This window comes from Enoplosus armatus, chromosome 9 (genome assembly GCF_043641665.1).
Source record: "Enoplosus armatus isolate fEnoArm2 chromosome 9, fEnoArm2.hap1, whole genome shotgun sequence".
Taxonomy (NCBI): domain Eukaryota; kingdom Metazoa; phylum Chordata; class Actinopteri; order Centrarchiformes; family Enoplosidae; genus Enoplosus; species Enoplosus armatus.
In genome coordinates, this window is record NC_092188.1 from 18,892,162 (window position 1) to 18,910,804 (window position 18,643).

General features: G+C 40.7%; 4 protein-coding genes across 4 annotated transcripts; 1 reads left to right on the top strand and 3 right to left on the bottom strand.

Moving 5' to 3' along the window:
* Nucleotides 1-31: 31 nt before the first annotated feature.
* On the bottom strand, nt 32-7,313 carry sdha (succinate dehydrogenase complex, subunit A, flavoprotein (Fp)). The gene is made up of 15 exons (XM_070911683.1): nt 7,245-7,313; nt 6,446-6,529; nt 6,110-6,271; nt 5,740-5,883; nt 5,132-5,296; nt 4,885-5,033; nt 4,605-4,729; nt 2,975-3,143; nt 2,653-2,848; nt 2,366-2,537; nt 1,873-1,991; nt 1,490-1,601; nt 1,223-1,353; nt 808-921; nt 32-676 (listed from the first exon to the last, which is right to left on the bottom strand). Exons 1-15 carry the CDS (start codon nt 7,305-7,307, stop codon nt 590-592), a joined length of 1,992 nt encoding a protein of 663 aa, XP_070767784.1. The 5' UTR covers nt 7,308-7,313; the 3' UTR covers nt 32-589.
* Nucleotides 7,314-8,114: 801 nt separating this feature from the next.
* Nucleotides 8,115-10,229, top strand: LOC139290731 (coiled-coil domain-containing protein 127-like). Its single transcript, XM_070912582.1, has 4 exons — nt 8,115-8,157; nt 8,280-8,417; nt 9,244-9,488; nt 9,772-10,229. The coding sequence occupies exons 2-4, from the start codon at nt 8,288-8,290 to the stop codon at nt 10,216-10,218; spliced, it is 822 nt and encodes a 273-aa protein (XP_070768683.1). The 5' UTR covers nt 8,115-8,157; nt 8,280-8,287; the 3' UTR covers nt 10,219-10,229.
* Nucleotides 10,230-11,866: 1,637 nt separating this feature from the next.
* LOC139290793 (telethonin) lies at nt 11,867-13,181 on the bottom strand. The gene is made up of 2 exons (XM_070912656.1): nt 13,048-13,181; nt 11,867-12,430 (listed from the first exon to the last, which is right to left on the bottom strand). The coding sequence occupies exons 1-2, from the start codon at nt 13,179-13,181 to the stop codon at nt 12,076-12,078; spliced, it is 489 nt and encodes a 162-aa protein (XP_070768757.1). The 3' UTR covers nt 11,867-12,075.
* A 2,798-nt stretch (nt 13,182-15,979) lies between these two features.
* Nucleotides 15,980-18,022, bottom strand: mrpl32 (mitochondrial ribosomal protein L32). Its single transcript, XM_070912293.1, has 3 exons — nt 17,876-18,022; nt 17,356-17,552; nt 15,980-16,541 (listed from the first exon to the last, which is right to left on the bottom strand). The coding sequence occupies exons 1-3, from the start codon at nt 17,967-17,969 to the stop codon at nt 16,290-16,292; spliced, it is 543 nt and encodes a 180-aa protein (XP_070768394.1). The 5' UTR covers nt 17,970-18,022; the 3' UTR covers nt 15,980-16,289.
* Nucleotides 18,023-18,643: the final 621 nt, after the last annotated feature.

The window sequence follows — 18,643 nt, forward strand, 5'->3', positions numbered from 1 at the left end:
CAAAGTACTAGCTCATACTTCAACAAGTACATACAGTATAACTCACCATGTTTATTGTACATTTATGCAATATTTACATACTTTAAACTTCCCACTGTAGCTTAACGCCAACATGTGCATTTCAAATTACAATCACTTCCCATCTCTTCACCATCTCAGCCAAAAGGAGAGAAGTTCTAATTAAAGAAGAATTTAATGAGCGTATGGTGTCATCCCAAAAGGCCAAGCATAAGTGGTGCAACACATGTCAACTGTTCTCAATTGTTTTAGATCTTCAGCTGGAGTCACCCACTTGTCTGGAGTGCCTTGTGATATATACAAGACCAGCTCACATAGAGTGAGAGGTCATGTGGAAATCGATCTGCAGCAAACAAATTAAATGAAGGCAAAACACACATGAAGGAGAGGAGCAGGAAGGTGACACAAAGGGATGAAGTTTCAAGACAAGACAGTTTTGTATTTAACCATTCTAAATGGATACACATGTGCAACCATAAGCATTATTTGTCCCAAAATGTCATCTCGATTACAGGAAAAGTATCTCCATAAATGGTAAATAAATGAGTGAACTGGATGTGAGGAGATATTCTTAGTAGGAGCGGATGGCAGGAGGGACGTGGGCACAGTCCTGCTCATCCAGAGAGTGGTCAATAACAGGGCGGTACTCCAGGGTCACCTGTGATTAGACAAAAACAAAAAATTAAATATGTATTAATGACTCCACTGGACTTTTCAGTCAATAATGGTTAACACAGCAGCCGAATGCCCTGTTGTAAGCACCACAGTACACACTGAAGGGGACTGTACCTTTCCAGTCTTAGAGTCGACGAAGGACATGGTGTGTTTCCTCCAGTGCTGATCGTAGGGCTTCTTCTCCTGACCCTGCAGGGGCTTAGAGTAGTCGTACTCATCCACACGGTCCTGGAATATAGTAAGGCAAAACAATGTGAGGAGGAGAGACTGACTGCAATCAAGAGTGAGAAGCTGTACTTGCTAATTTAGGTAAAAGGAAATACAAAGTCGGTTCATAGAATAACAGACCAAGAGAGGGAAAGGAAAATGTAGCGCAAACAGAGGCAGATTGATCTAAGGTAAGCAGAGAATAACAGAAAGAAAGGAGAACACTGGCTACGACAGAAAGATGGATAGACAGAAATGAGAAGCAGAGGAAAATAAACACTGCAAGAACAATGGATAAAGATATATATACATATACACAGACCTTGAAGTCCTCTCTGGCGTGGGCTCCCCTGCTCTCCTTTCTCTGCTCAGCAGAGTGGATGGTCTGGACGGCGTTCAGCATCAGATTCTGCAGCTCCAACGTTTCCACCAGGTCTGTGTTCCACACAATGCCTGGAGGAGAGGAGAGGAAGGAGGAAAAAAGGAAGAGACTTAGTGTATTTTATGACTTACAGCATGCCGCAAAGTAACACTTTCTGCAGAAAGAGGCAGAGGAAACTGCAAACAGGCACACAAAGGGGTGCAGCACCTCTGTCAAAGGTCTTGATGTCGTCCATGGTCTGGTAAATGGCGTCCATCTTGTCGCATCCCTCCTTCAGAACAGAGCCGGTACGAAACACTGCAGCATGGGCCTGCATAGTCTGTAAGGAAAGGCAGGAAGAGACATATGATTTAGGTTTGTCTATAGACGTTTCCACGGGTGAAGGAAATGTAAGAACCACACAGGCAAGGTGATAATGTGAGGGACCTCAAAATCATTTAAAAACAGTAGTAAAAGACTGCTTACCACTGCATTGCAGCATCTAATGTGTACATGCTTTGGTGATGACTGATTACCTCTACCTACAATTTTGTCAAACACATTTCCTGATACTTTTTTTCTAATGTTACAGTGTTTGAGTGTGTGTGTACCTTCTGCATATTGAGCCTGATCTCAGAGGTTCTCAGGCTTCCGTTGGCAAACCTCAGCTTGTCCAGGTTGGCCACAGACTCCTCTCCTGCACTGGGCTGCAGAGGGGACAGTTTCTCTCCTGAAGAGAAAACAACACACCAGAGTCAGCAGTGAAGCAAACAGGCAATGTGTACTGGAACACTGATATATCGGATATCATCCTGCCTGTAAAGGATAATAATGTTGACAAAGTAGTGGTGCTATTTGATATCAAAATAGAAGGAGAATTAATGTTTCTCACATATTTCTCAGACACCTGACTTTTCTCTACACCTAAATCAGCAATGGAAATATGACATTTCACATCTATCTTGAAAAGGAAATCTGTCATTTATCAGTTTTGATTGATGCAGACACTTTCGCATACGTAATGCTCTGTCTTCAATGAAAAACAACAAAGCAGAACTTAAGAAACTGTGTGTTCTAATACAACTTATGAATAGAGGTCCTCACCAGGTTTGTGCTCCTCTGCAATGGTGAGGGCGCAGGCTCTGCCGAACACCACCAGGTCCAGCAGAGAGTTAGCGCCCAGCCGGTTAGCACCGTGAACACTGGCACATGCTGCCTCACCGCAGGCGTACAGTCCAGGAACCACCTTGTCAGCTCCGTCGGTATGAGTGATCGCCTGATGGGAAAATATTAAAAGGTGTTTGACTTTTGCTGGAGGGATGCTCGCAGTGAAGTACTTAAAAGAGAGTGAGAAGGAAGTGTGTGCATACCACTGTGTGCACGTTACCTACCTGTCCCTTGTAGTTTGTGGGTACTCCACCCATATTGTAATGAACGGTGGGCAGGACAGGGATGGGCTCTTTAGTGACATCAACTCCAGCAAAGATCATGGCCGTCTCTGAGATACCAGGCAGCCTTGTGGCCAGCTGCTGGGGAGGCAGGTGGTGAAGCTGCAGGTACACGTGGTCCTTCTCTGGACCAACACCCCTGAAGGAATAAAGACAGACAGGAATAATGATGAGCAACAGCTTACTCCGTTACTTCAAGACCAAAAACCTAAAAAATACAGTGATGTTTTGAAAGTGTGTGGGTCATTAAAAGTTTGTTCCTTACCTGCCCTCTCTGATCTCTATGGTCATGGAGCGGGACACCACGTCTCTGGAGGCCAGGTCTTTGGCGTTGGGTGCGTAGCGCTCCATGAAGCGCTCTCCCTCACTGTTGATCAGGATCCCTCCCTCACCACGGCAACCCTCTGTGATCAGACAACCGGCTCCGTAGATACCTGTGAAGATTCATATGTTAAAAGGGACTTGCATTTGGTTGACTGTAAGAGATACAGTGGGGTACATTATTCCTCTGGGTTACCATGGTGACATATACTAAACATGTAACCTGCTCTGCAACAAGGTTTCATTGAGGCTATTAGATCCAAATGTTGATGAATGAATAACACAAGTACAAGAATGGTAATATAGTAAACTATTAAATAGCAGTTTTCGTTGCAATGAAAATACATCATAGAATATTTTTGTATGATTGATGTAAAACATTCTCATCAATGAAACAGATGGTCAACATTGTCAACATAAAATCCTAAATCCTGAAGTCTATTTACTTTGGGATTTACACTGCAATTTTAATCCAGAAATCCACACAACTGTGTTCTTTTTTAGTTCTAATATTCATTCAATAGGAACATTAGTAATCATTGGTATCAAATTCTTACTAATATAAAACTCTTGACATGCTGATGGCATTTTTACAATCCCATAAGTTAAGCTACTATTCTTATTGTTCTATTATGTTCAACAATAACAAATATTTTTATTCTATAGTTTTGTGCTGTCATTGGCCATTGTAACACTAGAATAAATATAGACTCTCATTAGCACAAGAGTCTCGTCTTATCAGCTGGCTAATGAGAAAGTCTATATTTATTCTGGTGGTACACTCAAGTCTTCACAGTCAAAGCTTTTAGTGGTACCTAACACATAAACAACTAAAAGTTGGTGCATTACAAAGAAAAATCTGCACTCTAACTCAATGAACAGTGGCTCAGTCTTTGGTGACCTCCTACAGGCCACGGAACTGGGCTACTTCTCCTCAACTGAGGAGCTTGGTGTCGAATGTCCAGCAGGGGACAAAAATAAGATGACCACTTGTCTTTATGTAAGCGAGGTCTATCATTGGAGCTCAATGTAAACAACTAAGCCTGAACAGACTCATGCACTAGCCCAATTTAAAAAAACCTGGAACTGCAGATGTATACATTTGAGTGACTGGGCAAACAAGCCATATATAGTCCCATATAGTAACTGAGACAAAGGGAAATTAATAAATAGTTCCTTATCTCTCCCAGACACTTGACCAGCAAGTCGCCTAAGCATCACACCAGAGATAATTAGTGATAAAATCTCTCATCATCTCTTAATTTGTCTGTAGTAAACTTAAAACTTACAGAGGAACAGAGAATGGCATTAACCACTAGACTTTACACAGTGTCTTATCACACCATTACGGCCAGACAATAAAATAATGGAATGGTCGTTGGTCGAGTACCTTTACAATTTGAAATTACTGTAAGGAATCCAGACATGTGTTAATTATGCATGTATCTGCTGTGGAACTTTCAAGCGACTGTCCTTCCAAACAAGACAAGGTTTTTCTTTGTTGCTTTAACGCTTCAGTAGTAAAACTATTTTATGACTTGGGTCTAATAAGTTAATATGCTTCTTTTTCTCACCAGTGGGATGGAACTGTACAAACTCCAAGTCCTGGCAGGGCAGGCCAGCTCTGGTCACCATTGCATTTCCATCTCCTGTGCTAGTGTGGGCAGATGTGCAGCTGAAATAGGTTCTTCCATAACCCCTGGAAGGAAAGATATAACTCCTTTATAAACTTTCCTACCCTTTTGGTGACACATGCACAGTAGAAATGATTGTGCCTCATTTCAACTCTCAAACTATGGTATGTAACAAGAGTTCTAAATAAAGACAAAGCATCTATTTTTGTGGGATACCTACCCAGTAGCAATGACAGTGTTCTGGGCTCTGAAGCGGTGAATAGATCCGTCCTCCATGCAGAGGGCAATCACTCCCTTACACTCTCCATTTTCCATCAGCAAGTCCAGGGCAAAGTACTCCACAAAGTAACTGGTGTCATAACGAAGCGACTGAAAAGAAGATAAAGGGGCAGTGAAATGTGGTTAAATTGTTTCTTTATGTATGGACTGAGTCAGACAAAAGACGGAGAACAAGTGGGTGGACTTACGCGTCCATAAAGCGTATGCAGCAGTGAATGTCCTGTCCTGTCTGCTACACAGCAGCAGCGGTGAGCCTGGCCTCCTTTTCCATACTTTAGACTCTGACCTCCAAAGGCCCTCTGGTAGATCTTCCCATCGTCAGTGCGGCTGAATGGCATGCCAAAGTTCTCCAGCTGGGAAAAAGGCACAGCAACATGAGGTCCAGATTTGCTGTTGTGTCAAACATGTAAATGGAAAAAGCCATTTTGATGGTGTGACACAAAAATGAAAAATCATGCATTAAAAAGAACACCACCAAAATGTGGTATATGTAATTATTTTCCTTTTTTTTTTTCTTTACACACACACACACACACACACACACACACACACACACACACTTATACAACTACATTGTGTTAAGTTAAATTAAATAACACAATGACATTACACCATACTTTCTGGAGGATCATTTGTGAAAATGTACTCACAATTTTTATTATTATTTTAGGGTTTGAGGTCTAATCTAAATTGGATCAACGGGGCAATTTTTTTTGTATTGTATGTTGCATATTCTAAAGCCAGTATTGTCAGCTAACATAACCACTGATGTGCATCTGCGTGTGTGAGACCTTACCTCCACTACGGCTGCAGGAGCCTGCTCTGTCATGTAGTGGATAGCGTCCTGGTCTCCCAGCCAATCAGATCCCTTCACTGTGTCGTAGAAATGCCACCTCCAGTCATCCTCCTCCATGTTCCCCAGAGCTGCATTGATCCCACCCTGTGAACCGGGTTAATATTCAACAACTCAATAAATATAAAGAGAGACAACGCTACTGTTGATTATATTTATTTGAAGCTTTGGATTTGCATAACATATCTGTATTGTGAGTGTGTTAAATCCCAGTCTAATGAATGCAAAAAGGATTTGAGCCTGATGAAATTCTACAGAAAAAAACCCATACAAATATATATCCACAATGAACATATAAAATGTGTTGTTATACCTGTGCAGCAACGGTGTGAGACCTGGTGGGGAAGAGCTTGGTGATGCAGGCTGTGTTGAAGCCAGCCTCTGACAGGCCAAAAGCTGCCCTAAGTCCTGCTCCTCCAGCTCCTACCACCACAGCATCAAACTCATGATCCACAACTGGGTACTGAGTGGAGATCTGAAAACAAAGAAGGAGAGAGGTTACTGTAAAACTTAAATGAAAGCTGCAATGAACAAAATTAGTATGCACGAACTCACATTTATACCTATGTACAGTAATGTAACCTACCATGCATCCTTACTAATAACCATATCAAATGCTGATCTACGTAAAGGAGCAAATATAACTCACATCATCTGATACTTTGGCATTGTTCTTCTTGCCATAGATGGAGAAGTGAAAGTTCCTGGAACCCTGAACTGCAGCAGCAGGGACCTGGCAGAAAATGATTTTAAAAAATGATATCAGTGGAAAAAGCAAACACAACCGGCACAGTTGCTAAAATGGATAACATTTACCATACTGATAGCTACTTAACTATAGAAAATATACTCTGCTAATGAGCATATACTGCTATGTTTACTCACATATTGAAGGCAGCATTAAATGTATATTCCTCATAACACTTCCATAACTATCCACAATAAAGCATTAATATCCGTAATCATTTATCACTTTGTGGTTGATTGTCATTTTTAATGACCTGTCATTACAAGATCACTTTAATCTAAAGTTGCTTTTAAATATATTTGCATTGTATCCTTGATCATTTTGCTAGCTGGCTAACCTAGAGTAGCTAAAACTGTTTTCCACAAGGGCAACGGAAGTAACTATTATTAAACACGTTGGAATACCACAATTATGTTGACAGTTAAATGAAAACATTACTTTCTCTGTATAATGTGAAACAATAGAGATGGTATAGCTAGATATAACATTTTATTGGACTCGCAAAATAGCTTTTCTTCATGGTGTCACATTGAAACACCCTAAGCTACATAACACAGGTTACGCAAGTCAGAATCTGCCGGTTACGAAAGCTGAAGGAGCAGCAGAGTTCTTCCTTTCAGCGTTAGAAAAACAACAAGCAGACATAAATAGAGCACATATACATATGTGAAAGATTTAATATCCAAATATTACTACTCACTGCTTTTGTTTGTGACAGCACCCTCTTGGAGAGGAGACGGGACGCAGCTCGAACACTCGCCATGTTGTCAGATGAAGGACCGATTCTGAGGCACGGCGGACGTTCAGATATTCTGTTGCACTGGACCAAACCACTCTCCGAAAACGGGGGTATCACTTATGTTACACCTAACGGTTATCCTCTAAAAGAATCAATTGACGTGTTTTAACAGTACAGAAAACTGTTTTATTAACGCCACTAAATCCAAATGAATACACAAATACTTTAATGTAAACACCTAATGGGACTTTTATATAAGCAAATTCCTAAGAACTACCCCCCGTCGGTATAGATGGACTGCTAAAGCGTAAAAATTGTATAACCTGGATGTGCAGGAACAAATGTATAAGTGACCTAGACTTTTTATTCAAGGTGAGACACAGCACCATATATTTAATAGACTTACACTTACTTGTTGTCGGGATTACAAAGCTATTATGCCCCGTGTTATGTTTGAATGAAATACTCTAGCGAGCTTGCGCCAGAAACCTAAAATGTTAGCTAGCATGTTAGCTCATAGCTAGCCTTGTTTGTGGTTAGCTGGGCTGTCAAACCCCCAAATCATGTCAGACTGGTATTGCTTTTGTTGCCTGTCGCAGTGTTTTGGTAAATGCTACCAAGCTAATTGCTAACGTACTTTCAACTTGTGCTTATTTGCAACACCATTTTACCAATGCCACACATACGGTCCAGGCGTGTTAATGTTTTTAAATAGCTTATTAGTGAATCTAAAGCCGTTTCATTCTACTAAGCTACAAAATCAATGGGCCCTCGGACCTTCATTGTGTATTGAAACAAGAAACTTGGCAATTAACTGCTGCTAACATTTACTGTTGCTACTGGCAGCCAATAAGAAAGACTTGCGTTACTTCAGGTGCGTCCTTCAGTTTGTGCTGCTATATTTGAACATTTATCGTATATTATATTTAAAGGACTCCGTTATCACTGATGTTTTGGTCTGCCCTGTGTGTGTGTGTGTGTGTGTGTGTGTGACAGCAGTTTCCATGAACAACTTGAATGACCCCCCTAGATGGAACATCCAGCCAGACCCCAGAGGAAGGGGGGCGGGGGCTGGTGATGGGAACCAATGGAACTATGCCCTGCTGGTCCCTATGCTGGGACTGGCTGCATTTCGTGAGTTACACAAGGAGATGTGTTTGTGGATGAGGTAACAGACAGAGGAGAACATGTGGGCTATTGAATGTATAGTTTATATAACTATATAGTTTAGTATAATTTCCCCCAGGGATCAATGAAGTATTTCTGATTCTGATTCTGATGAAATCTTATGTGCAAAGCAAGTTGAGTTTGTGTGAGATCCACTATTTATCTTAGGTTTTTTCTTTAATTTGCCATATTAGTAGCTAACTCTCTGGGGAAATATAGACACTTGTTTAAATGTACAATACACATGTACATCTTCCCTGTCTAGGACCGACTGTTTTTCTTAACAATGACAAATGAGATTTGTAGAAATGTAGTGGTTATCATACCCAGCACCTGGAACAACACCAGGCCAAGGATTAAATACCACCTCCTGTGCAGTAAATGAAATATTTTAATATTCAAGATTGTTTTGGTAATATCTGTCTAATGCTTAATAATTAACTTGTCTAAAACTTTTCAGTAAATGCAGTCTAAAAAATGGTTTTAACTGAGTGAATACAAAGGCATCAAGTTTACAAAAGACAGGTCTGTATCCAATCCAAAGTGGACTAGAGTGAGTTTTTATTTGTCTTCTGTCTCTCTTTCAAATGCATGCTCATTTTTGTTTCTAGGTGCTGCCATTATCATGTTAACTCTCTCAAAATTGTGAGACAGGCAGATACTGTTCTGGGCTTCAAGAAATTCAGTTGTTTGAGGAAAACAGTGCTTTAAGATCATGACAGTTAAAGTTAAATATATATTTAGAGTTAAATATCTCTTCAATCCTGTGTCTTTTCTCCCACCGTGCCTTCAGGTTGGATCTGGACCAAGGAGTCTCAGAGGGAGATCCATAAGATCAAATCCCAGTATGACAAGGATGTGTCCACGATAAAAAGCGAGATGGAGGCATGCTACCGGGAGACACTGACAGAGAGGCGCAGGGCAGCGGCTACACTGGAGCTGGAGCTGGAGAAGGAGAGACAGAGGGTTAAAGGCTACAAGCAGGCCCTGGTCTCACAGAGCCAGCAGCTGATGGAAGAACGGAAACAGTTACAGCAGGTAAAGACGTAACCCTCTCTGTCGCCTCCTATGGTCTGCATCGAGGCTGCTCAAGGGCTTTTAAGGGCTTATGAAGCCACTGAGCAGAAAAAATGTCTTCCCTCTTCATGCATGTTTTCTTTTCTCTCTCCTTACACACCTCTCTTCTGCCTCTCCTTCTGACAGTTTTCCTTGTCTTGCTCCCACTTTGACTAGCCCTCCATTTCTGCTATTGTGCATGTTTCCCGTCTAACCTGTAGCCTCTCCTGCATAACCCAGAAATAACTGTCTTCTCCCTTACAAGGAGCGCGAGGCCTTGGAGGAAGAGAAGCAAAGGATGGTAAAGTCCGGCACTGCAGGGGCTGTGCTGCATCAAGCCCTGGAACGAGAGAACAACTGGTACCGGCGAGCCACCGCCACTCTGAAGGAGCTAGAGGGTCAGCTTGTGGAGCGCCAGAATGCCTACTGTTCCCTCATCCAACCGCGAGATCAACGGCTGGAGATGGAGAAGAACATGCTGCTAAAGGTTGTCAAAGAACCCATCGGGGAAGAACTGGATCTAGAGTCCGATCTGAAGGATATTTTCAAGAGAGATAAGTACTGTGCGGACCTGCTAAACATGGACAAGAGGAAGAACGGAAGCCTCATGTGGGTGTACCTCAAGTACTGGCAGCTGCAGGTCACTGTCCAGAAACACAAGAGAGCCGAAGAAGCCATATTAGGAGGGAAAATCCAGTCTCACACAAAGTGACAAAACACAAACGCGCACCAGTGTTTTTCATGTGACTTTGAAGAATGTTGTAAGTATATGGATCAGGAATGGAAAATGCATGTGCTTTTCACTCTGTGTAGTTATCTGTACTTGATAGGGATGTTATGGAAACACACGAGAGGTAACCTCAACAACGTCATGTTCAACATCTGATATCCCTTCATCTCAGAGGTTTGAAAAGAAGGGATATTTTGTCAGGTTTTGAGCATGAAGAAATACAATATTGCCATAATTTCAGAATCCCCAATTAAGACCCATTAGCTCTAAATTAACTATTTGAAAATGTATAATGATAAAAAAATATGCACATGGCTCATTCAGGTGATATCCATTTTGGATACACAACTGATATTAAATACATAGAGATGTATTTTTTTTACATTTAGGCCCTTAGAAAATATTGTCTGTACATGTGTGTCAATTTAAGTCACATTCTCTGAGTGCCATGAATTACTGCTTGGTACATACTGTATGTTGTGAAATTGTTGTTCCTCCATCTTGGATATAAATTTAGGGCTCCCAATAACTGTGATGTGATAATGCACACACCTTCAGGAAAAAAATTCGAAATAGAAATAGTCAGAAATATTTTTCCAACTATATTTTGATGGAAAAGTCATTGAGGCCTTTCTGTGGAGTGTGTTGATACCATGCAATAATATGTGGATGGACTATTGTGGGAGATATTTATTATGATACCTGTAAGACTTTACAGGTTTTACCAATTTGTTTTTACCAACACTTCTGCCCAGAACTCTGGCTTTCCTTCCATCTATGACACCTCTCTTACACAAACAGAGTCTGTTTCTAATCACTGGTTTAAAATGTCCAGTCTTCAATGCAGGTTTGTGGGAGCTTTTTAACTATCAGGGAGACAGGACACTGAAGGTGCATGTGAATCTAAATAAGGGAACAGAGCTGAAAGTAGTGCTCAGTACTGCAACAAACTAGTCAAACAGCACCCTTTTACGTCACACTACACCCCTGTAATGAAAGGATTAACTAACGCTGTAGCACTTTGCAAGCTTACCAAGCCTCTCCACACTGTTATGTTTTTGTTTTGACCATAACTCTGCGACGAAGTGCTGGATATAATGCCGTACTTTCTGATGTGCTGACTCTAACCACTCTGTGAAATCCTCCTAATAAATCTTTGGTTTAAGGACCTTCATTTCCTGTTCTTGTTTTCTCCTTACAATCTCAAAAGTACTGCTCTATTTACCAAAGTACAATGTCAGCTCACTGTTGGTCCCTTTACAATGTTGTTGACTTACCACAAGGGGGTGCTGGATTTCCATACGGAAGAATTATTATTTAGTACAATAGCTATGTGGAAGCTCATAATGCATACATAAAAAACAGTATGCAACAGGAATAGATGGAAACAACTGACACATTACAAAAGTCCCAACCTCAACATAACACATTATTTGTTGTATTTTCATTTCAACATTTCTCCTTGAACATCGTGTACAATCATCCAAAAGAGTATGTGTCAGAATGTGTTGATAGCTCCAATATAATGATATACTATTACATATTAGTAGAGCACGTAATTTACAAATTCATCAATTCAACATTATTTCACATTTTTAAAGATAATAATTTAATCTTTTAATCAGGAGGAAAGAAATCCAGCGAACTATCAAGTTAGTTAGAGTTTGTCATACATAAAAACAATACTCATGAGGCACATCATCGTGAGGCAATCTTTCTTTCAAAAGTCTCTGTTCAGATTGTTTATACTATTTAGAAGTACATTTTAATTGACTAATACCAGTATATAAATTACAATAACAACAGCCATGTTATATTTTAAAATGTACCCTCCTAGCTTCACTCTCTCCTCTGCACCCGATGAGAGATATCCCTTGGTGAGGACATCAGGCTCGAGGCTCTGAAGTTCTCTCTGACTGGCTTGCTGAGGTCCTGAGTTAAGGTGGTCGCTTCCTGCTCATCCACTCCACCCTTCCTCAGTATGACTGGCTGTTGTTCGGTGTACCCAAAGGTGGCTGTGGCGCGACGCAGGTCCCGGCTGGTGTTGAAGAAGGGTAGCTGGTGCTCCGTCATGGCTCTGCTGTTGCTGCCCAGCCTCAGCGTCTGGCTGGGACTCCTCTCGACCATGAAGTGCACCACCTGTTGCTGCTTGTAACTCTCTCTACGACTGCTGTCTGTCTCTGAGAGCGTCAGCCTGGAACACATTGCACACACCAGATAAAGGACTTTTAATCTGCTCTCTGTAACACACATATCTATTTCAAATTCTTTCAAATAGCTTATAGACTTTAGGGTAAATCCACACTGAATTACTCAGGAAGTAAACTGCTGCTTCACTGCTCTTGGTTAGTTGAAACTTTGAAGCTGGTTGCCTTTTTGACCACACCACATTACGTATTACAGGTGTTTTCCTTTAGCAGTCACAGACAACACACCTGCAGTGACATCTCTGAGGTCATGAAGTGCAACTTGGGCAGTGCAGCAGCAGTTTTAAGCCTCTAAAACCCAAGTTGTTTGTGTACCACTGTGGATTTTACCCTCTAAGTCAGAATAGAGTATGACCATGCCATGTGTTTACAGTGAAAACACAGTGAGCACATGGGCTGTTCCTTTGTCCTTTACCCTGCTGCTTGTCACAACACCATACTGAGCACTAAACACCATACAAACCTATGAATACTTTTTATAGTTTACATTAACATAATAGAGAGAACACAGTAGAGACAGACAGTGCATGTGTTGCAGTGATTCATACAGAACGTAGGAAACTAGACTAAAGCAGAATTTCTAACCAGGAGGAGAACGACCTACTTGTATTGTGGTCTCGTTTCAAGGACCAGGCTCAGCCAACATGCCTGGTAGCTCTCCTTCCTCCACTGGTTGTCCTCCTGAAGATCACAGTAGGAGTTCACCAGGTAGCAGCCTCCTCTGCTCACACAGTGCATGGTGTGAGTGTGTCGAGGGTGTGAATGTCAGTGATGTCTATGTGAAAAGCCAGAACTGTGCCAAGACAAATGTCCTCTTTGACTCTGTGTCTGACTTGACTGGCATAAAAGTCAAGGGTGACAGATACAACGAGCGATCAAATCACGTGTTATCATCAATGTGTGTACCAAGCAGTCTGAGATGTGTGTGTGTGTGTGTGTTGGGCAATGTCTTAAATATCCAGTCTTGTTTCTATTTTTACTCCTCTGCATCACTTTGTAGTGAATGTCCTCACTTCAGGCATCCTGAAGGTTGGTTTTCATTTGAAAACGAGCTTCAGCTCTTTCCATGACGTGAGTCAACCATGTGAATCCAGATGAAAGTTGAATGCAAACCCCCTCTAATTTAATTTATTGAACGTTATTTGTGTTGCATCATGTACCTGTAGATAAAAAGAGAAGTAATCAAACAATATTAACTTGTGCAAAATGGAGTGCAACTTGGTGTACCTTTGGTTACTTTCTTTGTATTATGTTTTGGATTTAATCATGTGCATGTGAGTATAGGTTTGTGGAGACCTACGTGTTTACATCCGTGTGTGTGTTGACAGAAATATGAAATGTCTAATCTGTTTGAATGAGGTGGATCCAGAGTTCAACACATCAGGTCAAAGAGAATATCCTCCCACTCCTCAGATGTCTCTCACACAGGCCACATGTCACAGGAAGGAAACAGCTGAATGCGATCAGATCACTGACTGACAGTCAGAATCCAGCTCATTAATCCAGAGCTGCATCAGTTCCTGAGCAAAAAAAATCATGTTAAAGACTGCAAACGTAACATTTGTGATGGACTCATTTTTTAGAGAAATCCTCTGTCACCATCTGCACTGTGCATTTGACCCGTGGATGGTTTGCCTCTCTGTTACCTGATGTGGGATAATCAGGGAGTGATGGAGACGAAGAGTGGACAATGACAGAGCCCTGAGCTCAACAGAGCTTTTATTTCAGCTATGATGAATAGATGTGAAAAAAGGTTGGGAGGCAAGTAAAAGACCATGCTGGATTCACACTAAATGCTCACCAGGACAGAGAAACACAGCAGGATTAGAGCTGCAGCACAATGCAAAAGATTGCTATCTAGATGTCTGTGTGTGAAACTAGTTACAACGTCATTTGATTGGAGGAAACATTCTTCCACACTACATTACTGTGGCGTTTTACCACTTTCTCGAACAACAGTTGTACCTCCACAAGTGAATTGTTTGTCAGTGAAGCTCTTTGACAGAATATCGCTTTAAACCCTGACTACTCTTGCTGTCGCAGGGACATTGGCAACCCCAGTTTCATCAAACCGTGAGAGTGAAACTGAATCAGAGGCAGTGGAAGGTATGCTGGACTCGTCCCAGCAAAAACAGCCTGTTCCAGCAACACAAGAGCCAGTATTACATGACTCCAGTTTGATGCTGAATCCTGACTAACAGACGTTGCTGTGGCAACACAAACGTACGTCCACAAACAAACACAGGCGTCTCATCGTGTTCAGAAGCGGCAATTAGTTTTCCATCTCGATTAGGCAATTCAACAGCCAAGTCATTTAATGTAGAGAGTTTTGTTTTTTTTAACAATATATTTATTAAACTTTTTCATTTATACACATGTATGCATACAATTGTCACAACCATATAAATATGTGCTTCAACAAACAGCACACTTTTTGAGACATGTGTGATAAACAAACAAAAACCACAACAAAAAGAAAATCAGTAATGAAGAAAGAAAAAATATATCTCTCAGAAGACTATGTATACATCTCAAAAGTGCAATACAGTCAAGGGCATCTCATCACTCACTTAGTTAAAACTTATTCTACTGAATCACGAGGTTTACATCACAAATCATCCCCACGTCCTCGACATCCAAATCTACAGATTTCACGAACGCCTCAAATGGCCCCCATATTTTCTCAAAGAAATCCTGCCTCCCTTTTTGTATATATGTCACCTTTGGCACATTGGTCTTTTTCCAAAACAGTGCAATTGATCTTTTAGCATGTAGAAGACACACATCAATCATTATTTGTTCACTTTTGGTGAATTTGGAGTTCTTTGGACAGATTCCTAATATATAGAGAGCAGGATTCCTTGGGATATGCTTTGAGATCATTTTTTCTATTGCTTTACTAACCTCCTCCCAAAAAGCTTTTACCTTATTACATTGCCATACACAGTGAAATAGCGTCCCTTTCTCCTCATTACATTTTATACACAAATCCAGAGTATATTTACTCAAAATAACTGGGATAATATATGTTCTCATAAGCCATTTATGTTGCAACAGTCTAAATCGTGTACTGATTGATTGAGTGTGAGCTTTGGTATACACTCTTTCCCAGTCCTCTGATGGTATATCCATTTTTAAGTCTTCCCTCCATGCATTTCTTTTATAATCTGAATTTTCAGTTGAATTGAATAGTAACAAATTGTATAGCTCTGATACAGAACCTATACTTGAGCTGTCTTTGGACACAAGTTTTTCTATATCAGATAATGGAGGCTTGGTTAGTAGATTGGCTTGTCCTGATGAAGCTTCTGAGCTGAAGGTATTTTTTATTTATACCGAATTGGCACCTAATTTCTTCATAATGTAGAGAGTTATGAGCATGATTATCGTGCCACTAGTATTCATGTACATAGGTCATCATTTGTTATGTATTAGTTGCAGCTTTCTTATTCAGTGTTTGAAATCTTAAGAAATAAGATTACATTCATTTTTTTAAAAGAACAAAATAGCACAAGATTATCTTTTTTCAAGTAATTTATTGTCAAACATTCAAATATTATACAGCAAATTTCTCAGTCGAAAATATGATAGACTTGGCGTCAAGTCTGCAAACAATGACAAGAAAAGACCAACAACTCCAAAGACCTTGTGGTTATGTGAGCCCTACATCTTTTTTATACCCACACATGAATGTTATAGTACAGTATGTTCACAGAGATAAACTTATGTCTGATGTGTCAGTATTTACCAAGGCTCCTGGTCATCAACCTCTTTGATTTAGTGAACAACAGACTGGACAAAATATGCCATCAGAGTGTATCTGACCAGACACTTAATATCTCAGCATCAGTAGCTGAACCAGGCAGGCCTCTTCCTGGCTCTCTCCACAATCCTCTTGTCTTTGTCCTGCTGGCTCGGAGTCTCACCCTCATACAGGACCACAGTCTCCACAGTCGGGGCCCTCAGTGGGCCGCCCTCCATTCCTTTAATCTGTTGACGAATCAGACCAGTCTCCTTGCACACCTTAGCATAACAGAAGCCACACATGATGTGTTTCTGCTTCAAGTGGCCACACTCTGGACATGGCTCGATGTTGGTCTGAGAGAGGGAGACAGAGAAAGACACAGAAAGTGGAGACTGTGAGAACAATGTAATGGCAACACTGTTTCTAAATGACTTCTGACATATATTTGGCATTTCCTGGACTGCAGTTTCTTGTTAGTTATTGGCCAACATATACATCAATGCTGATATAGGTGTGATCAGCTAGTATCAACCTGTAATATCAGCCAACCTGGTGCAAGCAGTTCTGTTGTTACTGAAAATGACTAGTGTCAGATATTGCTTTAAAATGATATCAATCAGGCTTGTACACTGAAGAAAGATCATTGGTGATTCTAAGAGATTTGTGCCCCAGTTTGTTCCTTGTATGCTGAGAAAAGCATAAAGCAACTTTAGTTCAAAGTAGCTCTCAATTAAACTGCTAACAACAAAGTGTGCGGATAATTGTGATTGATTAGAGGTATACTGATACCATTTTTCTGAAAAGATCTGAGTTCTAGGTACTCATTAAGTGGATCATGATTATTAAATTAGTAATTCTCTGTATTGAACATGAATTGAATAAGATGTAAATGTGCCTCAGTCACATTGAACAACCAGGGATCCTAAACATAACATCCGGTTAAACTGGGTAAACTGTTAGTGTGTCTATCCAACTTTTATCTGAGTAAAGATTTGATTATATTTTCAAATAGATATTTCTGTTTGCAATTGTAATTTTTAAATATGTTCATGCCACACACCAAATTCCATTAAACTTAAATGTACAGGGGTGTGTTACAGCTGATATCTCCAAAGCTTTGCTAGTCCATCCCAATCAAGCAGTACAGATAGGCCCTAGTCAGTGTACCTTGACTTTTAGGAGTTTGCTGTCAGCTCTCCTCCTGGTGCGGTTGACCTCTATAGTGCGCCTCTTTTTGGGTACTGCCATCCACAGGATGCTGTCTAGGAGGCCAGGGGGCTGCTCTGGGCTCTGCTGCTCCTCCAGCTCATCCTCCTTGTCAAGCTGAGGCAGGATGCTGGGGCCATTCACTGCCAGCGCTGGAGCTGCACACAGGAAAAACATGGTTACCATCTTATTACTGCAACCCAAGTCAATCAGTTCAGTAAGGCCAGAAAAAAGGATGTACATGTAGAGAGACAGCTGAGGCAAGATGACAAAGACAGATGGTAGGCAACGATAGCGAGTCTACACTTGGGATGAAATCAAATTGAAAGGAGAGAGAGAGAGAGAGAGAGAGAGAGAGAGAGAGAGAGAGAGAGAGAGAGTGTGTGTGTGTGTGTGTGTGTGTGTTTGTCAGGGACAGAGCTTGTTACCGTGATTAGCAGTAACGTTAGCTTCCGTCCCGAGCTCCGGTCGGTAAACTCACCCAGGTGTCTGTCTAGTCCCGTCGCCTGCAGAAGTCTGCTTTCAATGCGTAGCAAAGAGCATCTGAGGCTGTGCACTAAAGCGCCTAAATTCATGTTTTTGTTTTCAGCACGCTTCCTTTCCTTCCAACATGTCAAACAGCTCACGGTCACCGAGACTCAGTACGTCATCAAACAGCGACAACAAACTATACTTCTTCTTCTGTTTAATTTCTGGCGGACAAGACGAAATAAGGCGCCTTACTACACCCTAGCGGTCAACTTTCTAAACTGCATTCTTTAGTGAGTTCAGATAAATCTAACAAAACATGATGAGGCTTTCCAAGTTAATTCTCCAAACAACTCTGTGAATTCACATACTTTGTCACGAAAGTCTGGTGTAAATGTAGTTTTTACTCTAAGTTATTGTGTTTTTCAAAGATCTTGCTTGATTGTAGAGTGACATTCAATTGGAACATATTTATTTCTATCTTATAATGTGTTTTAAGGATGTAAAGGTATTTCTGGTATATGTTTTAGAAAAGAAAATACATATGTCATTGTCTTTTAAATATCTTTTGTATTCTTTCATTTCAAAATGATAAAGTTGATGGGGCGCGTACAAAAAGACCCACATTGATTTTTAATTCCTCTCTTATTGTACCACCAGATTACCAGTCTAGCATTGGTTCGACATAATTGATCATTCAAAATGAAGTATCATTAGAGTTAAAAGAGTAGCATGTTTTTTAACATATGTTTCTTCAGGTCTATAACTGTTTATTTTTTAT

Excerpts from the sequence above, each read along its gene's own strand:
- sdha (XM_070911683.1), bottom strand. The coding sequence starts at position 7,307 with ATGGCGAGTGTTCGAGCTGCGTCCCGTCTCCTCTCCAAGAGGGTGCTG. Across the intron at positions 6,530-7,244 it reads TGCTGTCACAAACAAAAGCA|GTCCCTGCTGCTGCAGTTCA; the intron begins GTGAGTAGTAAT and ends ATTTTCTGCCAG. Across the intron at positions 5,884-6,109 it reads CTCACACCGTTGCTGCACAG|GGTGGGATCAATGCAGCTCT; the intron begins GTATAACAACAC and ends CCCGGTTCACAG.
- LOC139290731 (XM_070912582.1), top strand. The coding sequence starts at position 8,288 with ATGAACAACTTGAATGACCCCCCTAGATGGAACATCCAGCCAGACCCC. Across the intron at positions 8,418-9,243 it reads GCTGGGACTGGCTGCATTTC|GTTGGATCTGGACCAAGGAG; the intron begins GTGAGTTACACA and ends CCGTGCCTTCAG. Across the intron at positions 9,489-9,771 it reads AACGGAAACAGTTACAGCAG|GAGCGCGAGGCCTTGGAGGA; the intron begins GTAAAGACGTAA and ends CTCCCTTACAAG.
- LOC139290793 (XM_070912656.1), bottom strand. The coding sequence starts at position 13,181 with ATGCACTGTGTGAGCAGAGGAGGCTGCTACCTGGTGAACTCCTACTGT. Across the intron at positions 12,431-13,047 it reads GAAACGAGACCACAATACAA|GCTGACGCTCTCAGAGACAG; the intron begins GTAGGTCGTTCT and ends AATGTGTTCCAG.
- mrpl32 (XM_070912293.1), bottom strand. The coding sequence starts at position 17,969 with ATGAATTTAGGCGCTTTAGTGCACAGCCTCAGATGCTCTTTGCTACGC. Across the intron at positions 17,553-17,875 it reads GGGACTAGACAGACACCTGG|CTCCAGCGCTGGCAGTGAAT; the intron begins GTGAGTTTACCG and ends TCCTGTGTGCAG. Across the intron at positions 16,542-17,355 it reads GCAAACTCCTAAAAGTCAAG|ACCAACATCGAGCCATGTCC; the intron begins GTACACTGACTA and ends TCCCTCTCTCAG.